The sequence below is a fragment of the Staurois parvus genome, unplaced genomic scaffold (assembly GCF_062004578.1).
Source record: "Staurois parvus isolate SC_StPar_1 unplaced genomic scaffold, SC_StPar_1.0 ptg000282l, whole genome shotgun sequence".
In the NCBI taxonomy this organism is placed as follows: domain Eukaryota; kingdom Metazoa; phylum Chordata; class Amphibia; order Anura; family Ranidae; genus Staurois; species Staurois parvus.
In genome coordinates, this window is record NW_028318078.1 from 1,228,010 (window position 1) to 1,247,568 (window position 19,559).

The window sequence follows — 19,559 nt, forward strand, 5'->3', positions numbered from 1 at the left end:
AGGAGGAGCCAAGATCGCCTGCAGGGAACCCCAGAGGAGGTGGTTTGGGGTTGCTCTGTACAATACCATTGCACAGAGCAGGTAAGTATAACATGTTTATTATTGTAATTAAGAAATAAAATTGCCTTAAACAGGTTTCCTATTGATACAATTAAAGGGTCACTTGAAGTAAATGTATAGCCAAAACTTTATTTTATTGTTTTGGATAGTGTAGGGAAGAGTGAAAACACTGTCCAGGCACTATTCAAAAAATTCCCTTCACTTTCTGTCCTAGAGACTCAACAAGTGAAGTGCTCCAAAGTAAGGAGAATTATCCTTTTAGACAGTTTTTCCCAGAACAAGTGTCCCCATTGGAAGATTTCCCCTTACCTCTTGCTCTGGTGACAATTATAACACTTTGGATTTCTCTACACTTTCTTTTTTGGGGACAATGGTCATGAGTACAGAAGGGTGAATCTCCCCAATGGGGACACAAACCACAATAAATATAAATCTAATTGTTTGCCATCCATTCCCTTTTTAAGATGTCTTCAGCCTGGTCACATGATGTGCAGGGTCCTCTTCACCTCTTTTTTTAGTTGGGTGGTCTTCAAACTTGTCGAGAGCGGTAGTGACGTTATTACACTGAAACGTTACATTGCAAATACAGGGCAGCTCAGGTGGACAGGTCCATGGCACCCTGAACCTGCACTGATAAGATGTCCTCAGTCTTCTGGATTTAATGGTATCATTCAACCCAAAGGACTGAGGACATCTAATGGTGGAAACACATTAGTACCAGGGACGGTGCAGGAGAGCAAGTGAGTAGTGATGCTTTATCACTTTAATCCCCTGCTGAGGGACCATTAAAAATATTTTCCTGGAGTTGGGCTTTAAAGAAATAACCTTACTACTGTATCATGGCTCACTCATAAGCAGACTAGAACAACTGAAATAACAGCAAGACTCAGTTGTGAGATCTGTGATGTAAAAAAAAAAAAACACTTCTGTTTAATGAAACGTAAGAGCAACTGAACAGAATTACAAATATTTTGGCAGATAAAAGAGTGCATCCATCCTAACTGCGTATTTAGCGTTTTTATTATTTGAAGCGGAATATATTGAGCAAGTCTACTAGACTGAAGCGAAGGGAAATGGAGAAAAAAACTTACATAACGTAGTTAGCATTTCAGTCAACTATTTTAAAAAGGAACTTTGAAGAAGTTAAGATATAGGATCTAGTAGTTTACTACAAGTGAAGACTGAGCAGAACCACCTTATCAGAAGCTACAATAATGTTCAAAGTACAATAAACTACAGCAGCCATTCTGAATATATGTACACTCAGGGGCGGACTGACAACTCATGGGGCCCCCGGGCAATAGGAAATCATGGGGCCCGTGTCCTCGCCCACACTCAAATCACACCCACAAAAAGCCTATGAAAGGTACCAGGAGCATCTCATGGGGCCCCCTACTGACCCCGGGCCCTCGGGCAGTGCCCAAGTGCCTACATGGTCAGTCCGCTACTGTGTACACTATTGCAAGATCAACTTTCATTTCAGCTATCTCAGGGGTGCCCTGAGCAAGGTCACTTTGCCACCCCATGTGCATTGTCTGTGTTCACTTCACCTGCTCCATCAAATACCAACTACTATAAGTGCATGTTCTCTTCTGGAGTGACAGACAGACGCACAGTTAGTCAAACTGTGCTATCTCCTGTTTTTTTCTGCAGGAGCACAAAGGTTGTAGTTGGGTCCTATAACATCAATCGGATTCTGGGCTTCTGTCTAGGCCTGCCTTTTGGATGATCCAGCTCTGGCCTTATGTCAATATTAAACTGGTATTGTCTGATTATATACAAAGGTAATACAAAGAATGCTAAAAAAAAATGGATGAATGTTTGCTAAAAAAATCTTTACCAAAGCAATCCTCATACGAAAATTGGACCCTAAATAAATTAGTGACCAGGAGATCTATATTGCTTGTAGGTAGGGCTGCCACCTCATCCCTTTAAAACTGAACACATATTAATTACATAGGTTCAGAGGCTAATTTAATGCAGAAAAGGCATCATGTAAGTTTAATTACCACCTTAATCAGCCACAGAACCTGTGTAATTAATATGTGTTCGGTTTTAAAGGGATGAGGTGAAAACCCTACTTGCGGGTAAAATGAATGTTTTGTATATGCCTGGTCCCAATAGCACAACCATCCCACAATCCTTAGGATTCTCAGCCTCCATTTTAAAAAAGCCCTACACTGAAGACCTGGGGAGGCATGCCCAAAAGTCAGGGAAGCATCCCATAAATATGTAGAAGCCTGGCTGTCTGGGAGCAGAGTCTAGGGTCCAGCCATCTGGAATTGACCCCCTGTCCTGGAGGCTCTGCCCCTGGAACAGAGAAGAGAGGGAGGGGAGGATAAGAAGAGCTCCAGGAACTCACCTAGCTTAGGTCTTAGCTAAGCCTAGCGGAAGACCCTTAGTCAAGCCAGAAGCAGCCTGTCCAGCGGAGTCCAAGACAGCAGCTATTCTAGATCCTGGGAGATTCCTAAGGGTTTGAGTGAGTATAAACCAGCCATTACCCCTAAGGGAAGGAGAGGACAGTGAAATGCAAAACCTCACATGTCTGGGACAGAGTGTAGCTCAAGCACAGTGCAAGGCAGCCAGGAGCACACTAATTCTTCAGCCTTAGAGCAGCCAGGTGCCATGCAATACAGCCAGGTACTGTGTCTCTAATACAACTTTTTGGAACCATTATACCTTTTTTGCTTTGCACTACTACTCCAGCTTGCATCTTGGAATTAGAGCAGATAGAGACTTAGCAGGTCCTCAACTGTTTGTACATAGCTCTTTAGTGTTTCTTCAATTTGGGTATCCCATACACCCCCATTTCCCATCCAAGTTCATCGTTCCTATAATAAACACAAAAAACAAAACCCTAGACTGTTTATTGCTCCATCTGGAAATGTGTGGAAATACAGTTTGCTTGGTTGTGGGTGATGTAAGCGTGATATAGGCCCGATATCCAGCAGCTCCTCTACACTTAGAGGACCTTCAGCTTACCCATGCCCCAATTTTTTTTCTCTGCCCCTACTTACCCTGTGGTTTTGTAAGAGCACTTCTGATACTCACCCAGCCCCCGGATCCGTGGTTGTCCCACTGACATCCTTCGGTCAACAGACACTGTTGGGTCCCACGCCGCCATAATGCTTGTGATGTCTTCAAAGTTCTTCTGGGTTCAGCCGGCGGATCCTCGCTATGGCCCACTCCCTTCCAACATACTGAATTAATGACTAGAGGCCTCCTGGTATATGTGACATACATATTCCAGAAGGCCCAGCAAGCACCGTGCACGTCATTCGTCTAGGCAGGGCAGGGACATGCTGTTTGCAGAAAAAAAGGTAAATAATAAAAAAGACTATATTCATATAGAGGAGGGAGCAGGGGTTGAGAGGGGGAAATTTGACAAAAAAGGGTGAAGTTACGCTTTAAATGAAAATTAATCTTCAAGCAAGTTTTTATACCTAATCAAGCTGACTATGTAGACCTCAGCAAAAAGATCTCCATTACAGACAGCCATGATCTAAATATCTGGGTTTCTATTACTCTTGAAAATATATACTATGGAGAAGACAGGCAGTGAAACCAGCACCTCCTGTCACCCACCCCACAGTACACTCTCCACAGGAAGATGAGGAGTACTGGAAAGAGGAACAAGGAAGTACACCCCTTTGCACAACTTTGACTTTCATATCTGGATCAGAGATGGGGGAAATCTCCTTGAGAGCATTACAGATATGAGTGAATAGTTCATGGGGCAGGAACTACATATACAGTATAAAATAAATATGCGGTTACACAGTTAATATTTATGTTAATGTACATGAGAATTCATATAGTTTATTCTTTGTACCATTTCCTATGGATGTTTCTATAGTTAGTTATATGCTGCCATCCAGTGGCCTTATTTGTTTTTCATATTACCTCCCTGAGATCTATGACACAATTCCTGTGCATATGAAGCTCCTCCCTTCTTCTTGAGTACATCACTTCCTGTGTCATGGAGGCAGCTAACAGACCACATGTAACAGGGACACATGTATTCTGCATAGTACGCTACAGAAATTATCATCTTTTGACCGCATAATACTGGAAACCTTTCATTCTGCTGTATCCTGTTGTCACATGTACAGAATAAAGCAACTTCTGGATGAACACAGTATTGGTGAGTTCAAGCTATCTGATAAGGATTGTCCACAGTGATTATATCTGCTTATACAGGCTAGGCAGAGAGGTCTCACAAGGGATAAATCGCTATCACAACAATCTGAGTCAGAATAATAAACATTTTTGGCTCAAATACCTCTCAAAAATGCCACCCCCCTCTGCCAATCCCTTCACTGGCTCCCGATTGCCCAACGCATTAAATTCAAATTACTAACTCTGACATACAAAGCCATTCTTAACGCTGCCCCAAACTACCTCACTGACCTGATACCCAAATACCACCCTACCCGTGCTCTTCGCTCCTCACAAGACCTCCTACTCTCTAGTTCCCTGGTCTCCTCCTCCCATGCCCGACTGCAGGACTTCTCCAGGACTTCCCCCATCCTCTGAAACTCCCTACCCCAATCCATCAGACTGTCACCTACCCTCCTCACCTTCAGGCGCACCCTGAAAACCCATCTCTTCAGGGAAGCCTACCCCACCCTCACCTAACAGCCGTTCTCCTCCACTCCTCCTACCACTCCATCCCCCACAGCCACTTCCTCCTGTACCTCTACCCCCTCCCTCCTAGATTGTAAGCTCGAGGGAGTAGGGCCCTCGAACCCCTCATGTGTTGTATTGCTACTGTATTGTCTCATGTTCTGTCCCCCCACTTTAATGTACAGCGCTGAGCAAACCTTTTGTATAATAATAAAGTTTTTGTTTTGTTTTTATGGAACAATAATAGTTAAGACGTCATCAGATGTTTTGGTTGCTGTCCTATGTCTCGAATAGGAAGATCTTACTATAGTAGAAGTGTGGGAATACGAAAAAAACAAACATATATACTCACCTCCATGCTGCAGCATTAAATCCATGTTAAAAACGTTAGTTTAGCCACGTTTACCTACCGCGTTTATGCACCTTTGCGTTTAGAAGCGTTTTTAAAAGATAACCTCAGGAGACTCTCCCAAAAGCCCAGAATGCACTGAAAAATAGTAAATACACTAAAAAAAAGGCTACTAAAATATTGCATGAGTTATTTTATCAAGTCATGCTGTATTTTAATAGTGAAAACCATGCAGTAAGATTTCAGCTATCAGTGGGATTCCCCACTGACAGCTGAATGTAGAAGAAAGAAATGTTGAAAAAATTATTAAAAAAATGGCGTGGGGTCCCCCCTCAAAATCCACACTAGACCCTTATCCGAGCATGCAGTCCAGCAGGTCAGGAAAGGGGGGGGGGCAAGCTCCCCCCCTCTTGAACTATACCAGGCCACATGACCTCAACATGGAGGGGGGTGCTTTGGGGCGGAGGGCCCCCACCCAAAGCATCTTGTCCCCATGTTGATGGGGACAAGGGCCTCTTCCCCACAACCCTGGGCTATGGTTGTGGGGGTCTGCGGGTGTGGGGCTTTTCGGAATCTGGGAGCCTCCTTTAGCCCCCCCACATGAATGAGTATGGGGTACATGGTACAGCTACCCATTCACAAAAAAAAAGCTGTAGTGTGAATAAATACAGGAGACATTCTTTAAAAAGTCTTTTATTAAAAGAAGAAAATAAAAGAATGTCCCCCGAAGTAGATCCAATGTCAATCACGATGCCCGACGCTCTGAAAAAAACAAAACAAAAAAACAACAGGCTCCACTCCCGACGCTGGCCCCCAGCCACCTGCCTCTGAGCTGGTTTGACAGTTCATAAATATGTAAGGGGCGTAAGGTGTAAACGTGTGATGGCAGTGACCAGTATGCCCCGGTCGATGATGTCACACGGGCAGGGTCACACGGGTGATGTCACTGGATAGCCCCGCCCCTTACATATTTAAGAACTATCAAACCAGCTCAGAGGCAGATGGCTTTTTTTTTTTTTTTTGGTGCAATGGCAGTGGACATCGTGATTGACGTTAGATCTACATCAGGGGACATTCTTTTATTTTCCTTCTTTTAATAAAGGACTTGTCAAAGAAGGTCTCCTGTCTTTTTTCACACTACAGCTTTTTTTTTGTGAATGGATAGCGGTACCATGTACCCCACACTCATTCACATGGAGAGGGGCCTGGGATCTGGGGGCCACCCTGCTAAAGGGGGCTTCCAGATTCTGATAAGCCCCCCACCCGCAGACCCCCACAACCACAGCCCAGGGTTGTGAGGAAGAGGCCCTTGTCCCCATCAACATGGATGATTGCTCCTGGATGTCAGTTTATCTGCTGCAGTGTTCATGAGCCCTAAGCCTGAGAACTGAGCCCACACATGATTGCTCATTTCTCACTCCACTTTGAGCTGAGAGCGGGACTGTCAGTAACCACTTACTGCTCTGGAGTGCCAGGCTGGAGAGGAGGCAGAGCTGTGGATCAGGCTCTCAGCCGCATGCTGACAAGCTGCATCAGCTGTTGAACAGGTACATGTATGGATCCCAAAATTACTGTGCAGATCTTTCCAGAGGGCCTTAGCCCACTGTCAGCTGGTTCTGGGTTACAAGAGAGCACAAGTAAATGCACTTCTGTGACACATTAGAGAAGTATGACCAAAATAGCTATGGCCATACTTTTTTTTCAATTTCCCACAGTGGATTAGTGGTTTTCACTTCTGCCTTGAAGCACTGTTTGCCCTGGTTCAAATGTTGATCAGAACAGTATCTGCATGTTCTCCGTGTTCTCGAGTGAGTTTCCTCCTATGTTCAAAATTGGCTCTAGTATGAATGCAGTTAGGAACCTAACTTTTTTAGGGCAGGGACTGATTTTAATGCTGGAAACATCAAGCACTGATGTAAATGCACAGTTTGTAAAGCGCTCCATAAATTGTCAGTGCTATATAAATATCTGTTTAGTTGTACTGTCTGGAGCCAAAAGGAAATTTTTGCAAACGGAGAAGAAATCTACTTTGACAACTGTCACTTAAACAGGTGTCCCCATTGAATGATTATGCCTCACTTCCTGTTTCTGTGCCAACTCTAAAAATTCCCATCACTTTCTATACCTGAGAAAATGGTCAACAGAACAAAAAAAAAAAGAGGAAAGATTTGTGAACACTTCCTCACTCTAAAACCTAAAAAACTAGTTTTGGTTTTCTATATATTTCACATGGAAGAACACAATTGCTTTCATGGGGACCTGACAGGTGTATCTGAACTACATGGTTTTTTTTTTCATTCAAAACTTTCTAAAATTCCATTCTGCTTGGATAATCTCTTTTGCAGTCAGACCATACTGGACATCCAAGACCTGTTATGGATGGAACTAGAATGGACAAAAATAAGATTCTCACAAACAGTGGAGGGGGTGATTATAAACTAACCCACTCTGACGGTCACTCTGCTAAGTGTGCCACACTCTTATTTACTCCTATACAGGATGTATACTTACTTGTGCTACTGCAGCAAGAGCTATAGCTACAGTATTTGCCACTTCTTAATAAGTGATTGAACAGTACTAACTAGCATATTCAGGGATTTGGATATCTTTTTTTATATCCTTTTCCATCTTTATAAAGTTCCATTACCTTGTTACACAGGTGTTTTGATGGTTCTTTTCTGCATCCTATGGCTCAGAATCAACCCTGCTCAGTGCATCCACGTGAGAGCTAACAAACTCATTGACTATTTATACACAGACACTAACTGCAATTTAAAAAGTCACAGATGTGGGAAATTAAACTTTAACTAACATTTTAACCTGTGTGTGTCACCTTGTGTGTCTGTGCCAATGCCAAACATTCCAGGGTATGTAAACTCTTGATCAGAATCATTTGGGTGATTTCTGTAATCATTTATGATTTAAAAAGGAGCCAGACAACTATGTGATAATAAATGGCTTCATATGATCATTATCCTTAAATAAACCTGGGTTCACACTGATGCAGTCTGGAATTCGCAGCGTCTTCTGTGCGAATTCCGCACCACATCAGAATCGCATCCGTTCATGTCAACCACTACAGGTGTGTATGTTAAGTTAGCAACACCCCAAATCGGTATGCAAAACACAGTGCGATGTGCAGAATCAGATCGCATAAGTGTGAATACCCATGCAATCCGATTCTAGTGCGGACCAAAAAAAAGGGTCCTTCATCTTTTTTGTGCGGGTGCGGTGCGATTAGAGCCATACAAAATGTATGGCTCAAATCGCACTGGACACAATTTGCATGTCATTTGCACAGGAATGCAGTGCGGTTCCTGTGTGAATCACATGCTATGTACCATACTGCATGAGTGTGAAGCTAGCCTAAAAGCCAGTTTTTTGGCATGATCAGCTATATTTTCAATATCGATACCAAAACTTCACAATTTCTGACAGGGTGTGCAAACTTTTGAGCACAACTGTGTAACCATAACCAGGCAGCTGAGATATTGTTTTACTGACCCCTGACCGCCCACCTGAAGTCTAAAATACAGCCACAGAAGGCTGTTCACGTGCAGACATGCCACACAGTGGTAGCACCACTGATCAAACTCGGCAATTCAAATCAATGGAGCGAAGCCACAACTGCTGCTTAATGTTTGTCCCATGTATGTGGCAAATGAACGCCCAACAGTGACTGCTTTGGATCACTTTTCTAAGCATGGGTTAGTGTGAACCTAGCCTTAAGATGCCCATAGATAAATCAAAATCTGGGCAGTTCAGCCCAACTTCGATCCATCTGTGGACTTTTTCACTCGACAGGTTGATCTAATTATTGACTTTTGTCCAACAGGACAAAAAGGTAGGAGCCCTGCTGCCACAATACAATGGCACAGTGGGAAGGATTCCATCCTCCGCCTCATGTGGATGGTGGAATCCATTCATCCAGCACCAGCGCATATGTGTCCTAGCAAACAAAAGTGGAAAGGAACAAATACTGGAATCAGCAAAAAAAAAAGAACACCAACTTGTTCCTCTGTGGTTATCCTCACCAGACTGTAAATTCAAAGGTTACTGCATTGGCCTTTCCACACCAGTAATTATGCTAATTGGCTATTTACTTTGTAAGTGTCTTATAATTAGCAGCATCACCTTCTATGTGTGTACAGCATTAACAACCATTGATTAACAAAGTGCTGGCTCAAGCTAAAAGATCCATCTTCATTTTTCTAACATTACATCACATTTGTGGAGACTTGGGATGACTTAACATTTGCAAAAAGTGTTTAATTGAAAAGACTGTAAATGTTACATTCATAAATTGACAATTAGCGCTCCAGAGTCAGTGCAAATTTCTGTTCATTGCCTCTGGTAACAGTGTTCCCACAATAGAATATAAAGAAAGATTTTAGATAGGAAACATGGTATAGAATAAATAATGTGCTAATACAGGGCTCAGTCATTGATAGAGTGTAGGCTGTGCACAAACATTTGAAAAGATAACTACACTTTTGTGGAAAAAATCTATAACAAATAAAAAAAAATAATAATATAAAACAAACAATTGCTAGACAAGCAATATTGAAATTTAAAATGGTCTCAAAGCTAAAATGCATTTTACCTTAATGCATTCCCTGTCCTGATTCAGAGCTGTGCACAGCTGCGGTTCTTCTCCCATCTTTTCTTTTCTCATAGGAGAATCAGGCAGCAGTGGATACCATTGGCTCCTGCTTCTGTCCATCAAATCCTGTGAGAGTGGGGGGCGGCGGGGCCAAGCTAGGATGTGTGTGTCTATGGACACAAACAGCCCGACTTGGGAGCAAGTCCACGTGTCTGCCTCCATAGCAAGCGGCTTGCTATGTGGGAGACACAATAGAGGAGGAGCCAAGATTGCCAGTGGGGGACCCCATAAGGAGGTTCAGGGTCACTCTGTAAAACCATTGCATAGAGCAGGTAAGTAGAACAGGTTTATTATTTTAATTTTAAAAATTAGCCGTAGATATGCTTTAATTTTATAAAAATTACTTTTCCTTTTGAATCTGCAGTCTCTAATTTTCTGTAAAACTCAATACCATATGGCAACCTGGAGGTGTTTTGTACACCAGTGGTGCATGGAACGCACTCCAGAAATGTCATTTCTTGCTTGTGTGATTGGTTCACTAATTTTCCCAGAATTCTGCACTTAAATATAAGTCAAATTATTTGCACCCTCTGCAATCGGAAATTCAGTTATGGGGACATAATCCCCAATGGTAATATACGTCTAAATGGATGCGACCAAACAGCTTTTCTAATCAGAACACCGTCAGTGCACCAAACTCTATAAAAGAAACTTGGATCAAACTGCAAAAGGAAATACATTTTCAGATTTGAGAGAGGCTGAAAGGAATAGAAGGTACATTTTTACTATAAGAAAAAATACTGGAATTCATATATTTTTCTGGGTCTGAAAACCTATCTCTTCAGGGAAGCCTATCCTGCCCTCAGCTGATAATGGAATCTTTTACTTCTCTTACCAGTCCATCCCCCACAGTTACTACCTTTTGTACCACCAGCACCTTCCTCTTAGATTGTAAGTTCCAAGGAGCAGGGGCCTCATAACCCTCTTGTATTGAACTGTATTGTTGCTGTATTATCTCCATTTATTTTGTAAAGCGCTATATAAATCCTGTATAATAATAATAACAATAATATATTATTTAATAATTAATTTACGGTCATTTTAATGAGTGCTTTTTAGGCCTCTTGCACTTAGCCATAAATATATAGCCATACAGGGTAAAATACATCTCTTGTTGTGACGCCTGGGAGGCACAACTGCAAACAATGTACTTGCATCCACGTATAGGTGTATTTTTCAAAATGTTACATTTTACGCCTATAAGCAAACCTATTTATTTGCCCTGAATAGACAAAGTCCATATTTGCTTCAAACAATTGCTATGAAATAACTATAAATATTCCTGTATTATACAGGGCTTGTCGTCTCCTCCAGATCTCATACATACTACATGATTGCTCATTTTCCTGTATTTATTTATTACATTCAGTATGATAACATATACAGCAGTCAGAGTAAAGATGTATTCTGTGTATCAATTTTACGGAGGATAGTAAGCCTTGTGAAGATTGAGAATTCAACACCGAGAATCAGTGTTCAGAGTGAGAATTCGTTTGCTGAAGCAAATAATTAACTCTTATTCACCTCTCCAGTCCTAGAAGTGAAATACGTTGGTAGTAAAACTTAAGACTGTACTTCAATTTAACCTCACACCAAGTTACAACATCACCCTGAAATTTCTATATACCCTTAATTTGGTTCACATTTATTATTACTCACACTTAGCCCTGGTTGTCACCGAATGCAACTTTGAAAATGGCATTGATAAAGACAGTGCCATAAAAATACATTAGATGCGAATTCAGGTGTGATTTGTAAATCGCATGTCGCAAGCATTGTTAACAAAAGGAGGAAGAAGGATTGCAGTTTGAGTGAAGGACAAAAGGAAGGAAAGTAGGAGAAAGGAAACACTAGAGGAAGCATATGAAACAAATCTACTACCGTGCTCGGGGTCAAAAGTCAGAATCAGCTGGCACACATTTGTAATAACAAATGAACAACCAATCCCCTTCATGATGCGGTCTCCAGAGAAATTGGTTGGGCGGGGCCACAGGACATGACATCATCAAGAATATGATTGTTGATCGGATCAAGTGGTGATCATCACACAGGAGCACTTGAGTTTCTTATATGCTGCCATATAAGAGTTTTTTTGTGAGTTTGCACTTTGATTTTATTAAATTTACATATAACGGTTTTACACCATGGAGCTTGCTTTCTTCTTCCATATTTTTCTGATTATGTTGTAAGATCCTGTCTGCTGACATTGATGTAGAGTATGAGTGGTGTTCCTGCTGATTTATCATGTTAGTGAAGCGATTACCTTAGTGGGGAAACATGCTTGTGTGACTGTTATAATCTTTGGTCATACATACTTGGTAAGCGGCTTGATCACAGCGATGTGGGGAGCATAATTTTTTTTTTGGAGCACTTCGGAGTACTTATGAAAAAGAGTTGCACTTTATTTATTGGATACTTACTGTATTTGATGATTTATTGGACTCACAATCATTTTTATATATTTATCCTGGTTTCATTTGTTTATTTTATTCATTTCTGTACAGGGATGGACTGACCATTTGGAAACCCGGGCACTGCCCGAGGGCCCGGGGTCAGTAGGGGGCCCCATGAGATGCCCCTGGTACCTTTTTCATAGGCTTTTTTGAGCTTGGGCAAGGACACAGGGGCCCCATGATCCCCTATTGCCCTGGGGCCCCATGAGTTGTCAGTCCGCCCCTGTTTCTGTATGTATTCATTCTTTGATTAGCGCAGCACTAGAGGAAGGCTTGCGATTCAAGGTGCCAGAAAGGGGTGGAGTGCAAAGTCGACTGACCAGAATTGATTGTAGGATTGTTTTCTAAAGGTGGGAGGGGGGATTCAAAGTGTCACTGACCACCAGTGATTGTGTATGTGGGTTACAATGCCATTGACCATTAGTGATTGGGGGGTGGAATATTTGGCTTCAATGGGTGACTTTTAACCTCCCTAGCGGTCTGATTATGTGCATATTTCTGTGCTGAAAGCGGTACATTTTTTTTCATGGAAATATGTATTTTTTTTATTGTAGGCCTGTAATTTTTAGGAATAACTCACTGAAATCTGTCCGAACAAGAGTCTAGTAAACATCCTGGGTAGGATAAAACTTGAAACACGAAATCATAAATTATAATGTAATAAATAATCATAAAAAATAATAAATTTAATTCAATAATATAATCAAACCAAAAACACTGAAATTTGAAATATAGCGCCAAGTTCGCAAATCACTGAGCAAAGTCGCAGAATCGTTTTCAGTGTCTGATGACGAATTTCCCCACAAATCATTATCACTCAATTCTGCAAGTAGTTCTAATTTACTATCGCTGTTCTCTAGCTGGTCTAAAACCTCTTTTGACCTAATGGGACGCTTTTTTGACGCCATGGACATTTCTCAGTTTCCAGGCAGAAAGAACAGTAAAAATGCAGGCAGGGCGCAGGACAAAGCACTCGGGACAAAATGTATGTGAAATGGTTTGATACAGTAATGTTTTACTATGTGATTTTAGTGTATTTAGTGAATGTCACTTTTTGTCATTTTCAAATTTCCCGCCAGTTCCTTCCCCCGTACGTCCCGACGCTCGCAGGGGACCCAGATGACAGATGCCGGTATCCACCGGATTACATTGCCGGGGACACTGCAGGAGGGACATCGCGGGAGCGAAGGACAAGGTAAGTGCAAGAGGGATCGCGGAGCAGCGCCGCATGGTAAGCCCAAGTGTAGCTCAGTGTTACCACTTGTGGTACTGAAACTTTACCCCGAGCTACACTCGGGAATACCGCCAGGGAGGTTAAGCACCACAAAACCAGTAAAATTTCTTCATTTCCCAAAAATTGTGGCAAAAATTAAATCACCTTTCTGTGCCTCATTTTAAAAAAGGGGTGATTTTGTGGGTGTTTGTACTTTCTTGGCATTTTAGGGCCTTGAGAAATGTGAAAGGCAGTCAGAACATCATTTTTTTTTCAAAATGTTCAGTCTTTTTTGCTTTATTTATGTATTAAAAGATTTAAAAAACACAGTGGTTATACAATATCATCAAATTAAAGCTCTGTCTCAAAAAATAGTTAAAAATGATTGACCAAGTAATCTTCACTCAAATTATCAAAGCACTGAAAAGTGAAAACTATGGCTTGGTAATGAAGGTACTGTATATATACAGGCGTATATTCAACTGGGTAAGCATCAGATATATTTTTAATGTTAAATACACATGCAAAGTACTTCCTAAGTGGGAAATTTACAGATATCACAATACTCCCCCTAACAATGCCTTGAGGTGCTTTTGTCATCAGAAGGATTTTGTTTTTACTTTGTAACCTGCTACAAGGTTATACTATTGCAATCTGTTGATTGAGGAGGAGAGAGGGAGGAAATCGTTTCTCTTGCTTGCATCAGACTGAAGACTTAATCTTACACTGAGCAGCGTAACGTGACTGGAGCTCAAGAACTGCTTTTTATTGGTAAAAGGTACAATTTGGCATATAATATGAGGTGTCCGGAATGTATTCACACATACGTGACTTGTCAAGTTACCAAAAGGTTCAATTTAAGCCTGCATTAAAAAAAAAAAAAAATCCTGGACAAAGATGTCAGGTTAGTATCACATCTGGTGAGTAGGAGTTCCTGTCATTGCCTTATACACCCGAGGTGGAGGAAACTCCTGGAGCTTTAGATTGACTGTGTTGGGCAAGCTGGCTGCTTATTCACCTGTCACTTTGGCAGCGTGAAAGTTGCTGTTAGCTAAACGCCATGAAATACCCTAATTAATATGGTGCAGGCAGTGCTTTATGAGAAGCAAGAAGTGCTCACACTCAACCAGGGGCGGACTGACAACTCATGGGGCCCCCGGGCAATAGAGGATCATGGGGCCCGTGTCCTTGCCCAAACTCAAAAAAGCCTATGAAAAAGGTACCAGGGGCATCTCATGGGGCCCCCTACTGACCCCGGGCCCTCGGGCAGTGCCCGAGTTTCCAAATGGTCAGTCCGCCCCTGCACTCAACTATTACTTTCACACTGAAAAAAAAAAAAATCAACATACTATGGCAACCCTCATGTACAGTGTCGCTGTCACTTGGATAAAAAAAAATACATAGAAAAACCCTGTAGAAGATGGTGTTTAATAAATACTTGTTCAGCTTGTGGTTGGAATTTGCTCTTTGCTGTCTCCCTCCTGCACGTGGTGGTTCATCCTACTGGCTGCTATGTCACTACAGGACACGGCAGTAATGTAGCGGCCAAGGATGAAACCACAAAGTGCATTGGGGACATGCTACCTGGCACTGGAAGAGAGAGAGCTCAATGAGGCCTAACTAACACATGATGAGGTGCTCCAAGTTTAACCCCTTCACGCCTAAGGGTAAAACAAATCTTAATGCCTAAGCACAATTTTGCAACGTTGACATGTGTTAGTAAAACCGTACATATCATCACAAATACTTTGTACATCCAGGGGAATATACCGCGTTTTTTTCAGGACAAATTGGGCTTTTATTTGGTTCTAAATGATAATGGATATCTCCTGAAAGGAAAACTGGCGCAAAATGGTAAAAAAAAATAAATTCTCCAGCTCTTGACGATCGCAGTGATACCATATATGTGTATGTTATTTGTGGTTTGTACCCACAGTACAGCCCAGAAACAATAGTGTGCATTTTGTTTTTGCCTTTTTTTTTACCTAAAGCACACTAACACCGACAATAACATCAAATTTAAAAAAAAAAAAAAAACCCTGACCTTTTGACCTTGACCTTTGACCCTGACCCAAATAATAACTCTGGCACTGAACTAGATCTAGGTATTTTTTCTTTATTTTATTAAATTTATTTTTTTTTTTTTTACAAACATTTTTTTCCCTCTATGCCAGGAGTTAGAGAGATACAATGTATCTCTCTTCTCCATTCATAGAGAGAGAAAAAAACAAGGGGGCCGGGCTGCACAGTGACTGTTCACTGTGATAGCCAATCAGAGGCTATCATAGCGATCATGTGACCCAGAATTAGGAATCCCGGGTCCCGATTGTTAGAACGGGACCCGGGGCTCTCAGTGACACCGCGGTCTTTGTGCTGGGAGCGCGCAGTGCAGTGCGCTCCCAGCACAAAGACAGGTACGCAAATATGTGGCCCCACGGAAAAAAGCCCAGTTCCGTGAGGCCGTATATTTATGTGGAGCCGGCGTCAAGGGGTTAATGACTTTTTGCTTTATAAGATCCTTAATAGGTTCTGTCTGTGTCCCGGAGCCCGGAGGCTTTGAAGAGCACTGGGTGTGATACAGGCTCTATTTCTAGGCCCACATCTTATCTGGTAGCTTCAGTTGTCCATAGGCCTTTATATATGCGAGCTGACTGAAGCTCAGCACTCTTTCTGTCTTTCTGCTGTCAGAGCCTGCTGCTGGGTGAAAAGGCTGAGTGCTGACATAACACTTAAAAGGTACAAGTTGCTTGTTTGTTCTTGGGAACCCTCTGCGGGGGAAACCTCTTAGTCAGGAATGGGCTTGCTGTATAAAGTCCACATGCAATGAAACAGTGTTTTCTGCCTTGCTAAAAAAAAAAAAAAAGTAGTACAGGATAGACCTACTTTGCATGGTTTACCGCTGTCAATAATTCCCTTACAATAAACAGACAAGTACACCTATACATTAGTTAACAGTTGACATTTACTAGAATATATTAGCAAAGTAATATTTGCATTATTTGTTTGATTTAGCTACCTACCTTTGTGGTGTCAATATTCTCTGTTTTTGTTAATTCTGTGCTTTCGTGTTCTTCACTGCTTCCTTCATCCATGTCACTATCTTCATCCTGAGTGGAGTCCCTCTTCTGATCCACAGAGACACGGTTATTTATTTCAAGTGTGGTGACAGGTAATGTAAGTTTCCTCTGCTCTACAGTCTCTTCATTTGAAAACACCTCCCCTACCACACTACATGAAGGACTGTCAATACCGCTGTCTCGATTGGGAATTTTACCATTATCGTTCTGATCTACTGTAAGTTCCTCATTGCCATTGTCCCTAATAGATTCCCCATTTCGATGCATGGATGAGCTTTCCCCACAGTTATTGATGTCAGTGATACTTAGCTCCTTAAATTTAACATTATCAGGACTTGAGAGGTCTGTATTGTGAGAAATAGCAGGTTCGTTATCCTCCGCACCACTCAGTTCTTCCGCAGATAATCCACCCTCAACCACTGAATCTTTCCTTGATGGACATGGGCATTTGGAAGGTCCTGAGCCAGGTTCCATTTTTAGATAGGAGTTGAGACGATTGTGTTTGACAAATTCTTTAGGTTGTCTGAGGAAATGGAAAGCAGAAATGTAATCAGAGTTGGCATTACAAGTTTTCAAAACTATAAAGAATCCTTAAAAGTGTAACTAAAGGCAAAGTTGGGTTTTTTTTGGTTTTTTTTCAGTTTTGGATAGAGTAGAGAGGGATTAGAACACCTGTCATGGTTTTACTGCTGTCTGTGTTTTCATTAGGGAGATTCACCCTCTCTATTTATCCTATTTACCATTATCATTGAAAATAAAAATAAAAATCCCTACTTTTGATTGACATCAGAACAGTAATAGAGAGCAAATCTTCCAGCATGGACACTAGCTCTGATGACCATGGTTACACCCCAGGATTCCTTCATTTTGCAAGGATTTTGCCTTTAGTTACACTTCCATGACAGGATTTGTCTCACACTATCCGTTTTATATTCTGTCCCACATTCCTAGCAACAGGTTCTGCTCAACAAACTACAAGGTGATACTTGTTTGTTCATCTACCCACCAAGCACAATGGCTATCACTTGATGAGTTGTTTGGTCATGTGACAAACACAATTGTTTCCAATACAATTCTACCATTGCCCGTTTCCTGCATTTGCAAAGCAGACAACATAGAAATTGGAGAAATGAAAATAACTATTGGTATCTCTCCTGAAAGGTATGCAAAAAAGCAGCTTGGCAGGTTTGCCTGACAAAACAGCTAATTCCAGTAAACGGTTCATCATAAAAATTCCCACTGCATGTGAATCGATACAAAACAATTTAACATGGTAGACAATTCAAAGATCACATGGTCCCTTGCTACTAGCAGTATTTGTTGTTTTATGCATTACTGGCTGCTAAAGCTGGGTACACACTATAAGAAAATCGGGTGAACTATCGTCCGGATTTCCTTGATGTTTCACATCAAATAGAACCTGAGGATGGCATTAATTGTATGTAAATTCTTAAATGGCTTTTGTTAGCGTTGCACTGATACCGATATTGGTGCCAATATTAAGCATTTACACACGCATCGGTATTGCAAATGCACCGAAACCTGAAACCGATACCTTCAGGCTCGGTTATTTCAGCTATCAGCGGGATTTCCCCACTGACAGCTTAAATGTACAAAAAAAAAAAAAAAACAGCGATCACCGGTTGTTAAGGAGCGTGGCCACCAAGTCCTTAACAACTGATGACTCATTCAGTTTATCAGTGGGGATCCGCTGCGGACAGCTGTAGTGTAAACAAAGGAAAATCCAGGCATTTGCAGCTGTCAAGAAAAAAAAAAAAATGCCTGACAAGGTTTACAACAACATTGCTCAGCCGTTAAAACAGAAAGATAAAACAAAGCATTGCTTAATTCTGTAACTTTCTGTTTATTCTTTTGCAGATCAAAGAAATGAATTTCAAACTGCAGGGGAAGTCACTTAAAAGCAAGCTGTCAAGTAAAAAAAAGTTGTCTTTTTTTTTTTATTAAATATTCCTCTGTTTAACCACTTATTAACCATTAGTTTAATCATACCCAATTAACTCTTTATTATTCTCCTCTATTTAATTAGGATTTTTTAGATTTTTTTTTGTTCATTACTATTTTATAAACTACAAGGGGCGTTCAAGCCACACCAGGACTTTTAATTTTACAGGTATAAAAAGTGTGTCCTATTATTGATAATCGGCGGGCCAGTCCAGAGACTGTTAATCAAGATGGCAAACAACAATGATAGTGCGTGCATGGAACAGTGTGTGGTGATAAAGTTTCTAGTGGACAAAGGCATAAAACCTAAGGATAGCTACAGAAGACTTCAATCATAGTACGGTGATGAGACCAGGGGTGGACTGAAAACTCATGGGCCCCCCGGGCAATAGGGGATCATGGGGCCCCTGTGTCCTTGCCCAAACTTAAAAAAGCCTATGAAAAAGGTACCAGGGGCAATCTCATGGGGCCCCCTACTGACCCCGGGCTCTTGGGCAGTGCCCGATTTTCAAAATGGTCAGTCCGCCCCTGGATGAGACACAGCCACAGTAAGACATCTGAATGCCCTAAACATTTCAAAGATGGCTGTACGTCCATCAGTGACAATCCCGTCCATGGTGGTTCCAAGCCCACAGCAGCCATTCCTGTGAACAGTTGTGGAACGCCTGGATAATCGGCACATAATCTGTCGTGAAATTGCACAAGAGACAAATCTTTCTGAGAGAAAGGTAAACGCAATCATTCATGAATGTCCTAAAATGGTTCAGGCCTACTGACAAATCTTTCTATGCCGAAGCTTTCCAGGCCTTAGTTAAATGCTGGGATAAATGTATAAATGTATCAGGGGAGCATGTCAAAAATATAAATGCAGTTTATTTTTGAAATTTGCTTGAAATGTGTTATTTTATTATATAAACTCAAAAGTCCCGGTTTGACTTGAACACCCCTTGTATTAATAATTAAACCTTTTTTTTTTAATTTTTGTTGGCTTTGTTTAATAATTTTTTTACACCATCTATGTACACGTTTCACAGTGAAAAAAAACCCGCACAATTGAAAAAAATAAATTTAATTTGTAAATAACTTTTCAGTGCTTTTACCAGTATCAAAATGTTAGTGTCATTTTAAACAGGACAAAGTACAGAATAAAATGTGC

At 41.3% G+C, this 19,559-nt stretch overlaps 1 protein-coding gene across 2 annotated transcripts in view; it reads right to left on the minus strand.

Annotated features, from left to right (window-relative positions):
- FGD3 (FYVE, RhoGEF and PH domain containing 3) overlaps positions 1-19,559 on the minus strand; it is a 348,985-nt gene that overhangs the window by 113,352 nt on the left and 216,074 nt on the right. For both annotated transcript variants that reach the window (XM_089681845.1, XM_089681847.1), the window contains exon 4: positions 16,385-16,964. In XM_089681845.1, coding sequence (XP_089537971.1) covers positions 16,385-16,964 — 580 coding nt within the window. The remainder of the gene's footprint in view (positions 1-16,384; positions 16,965-19,559) is intronic.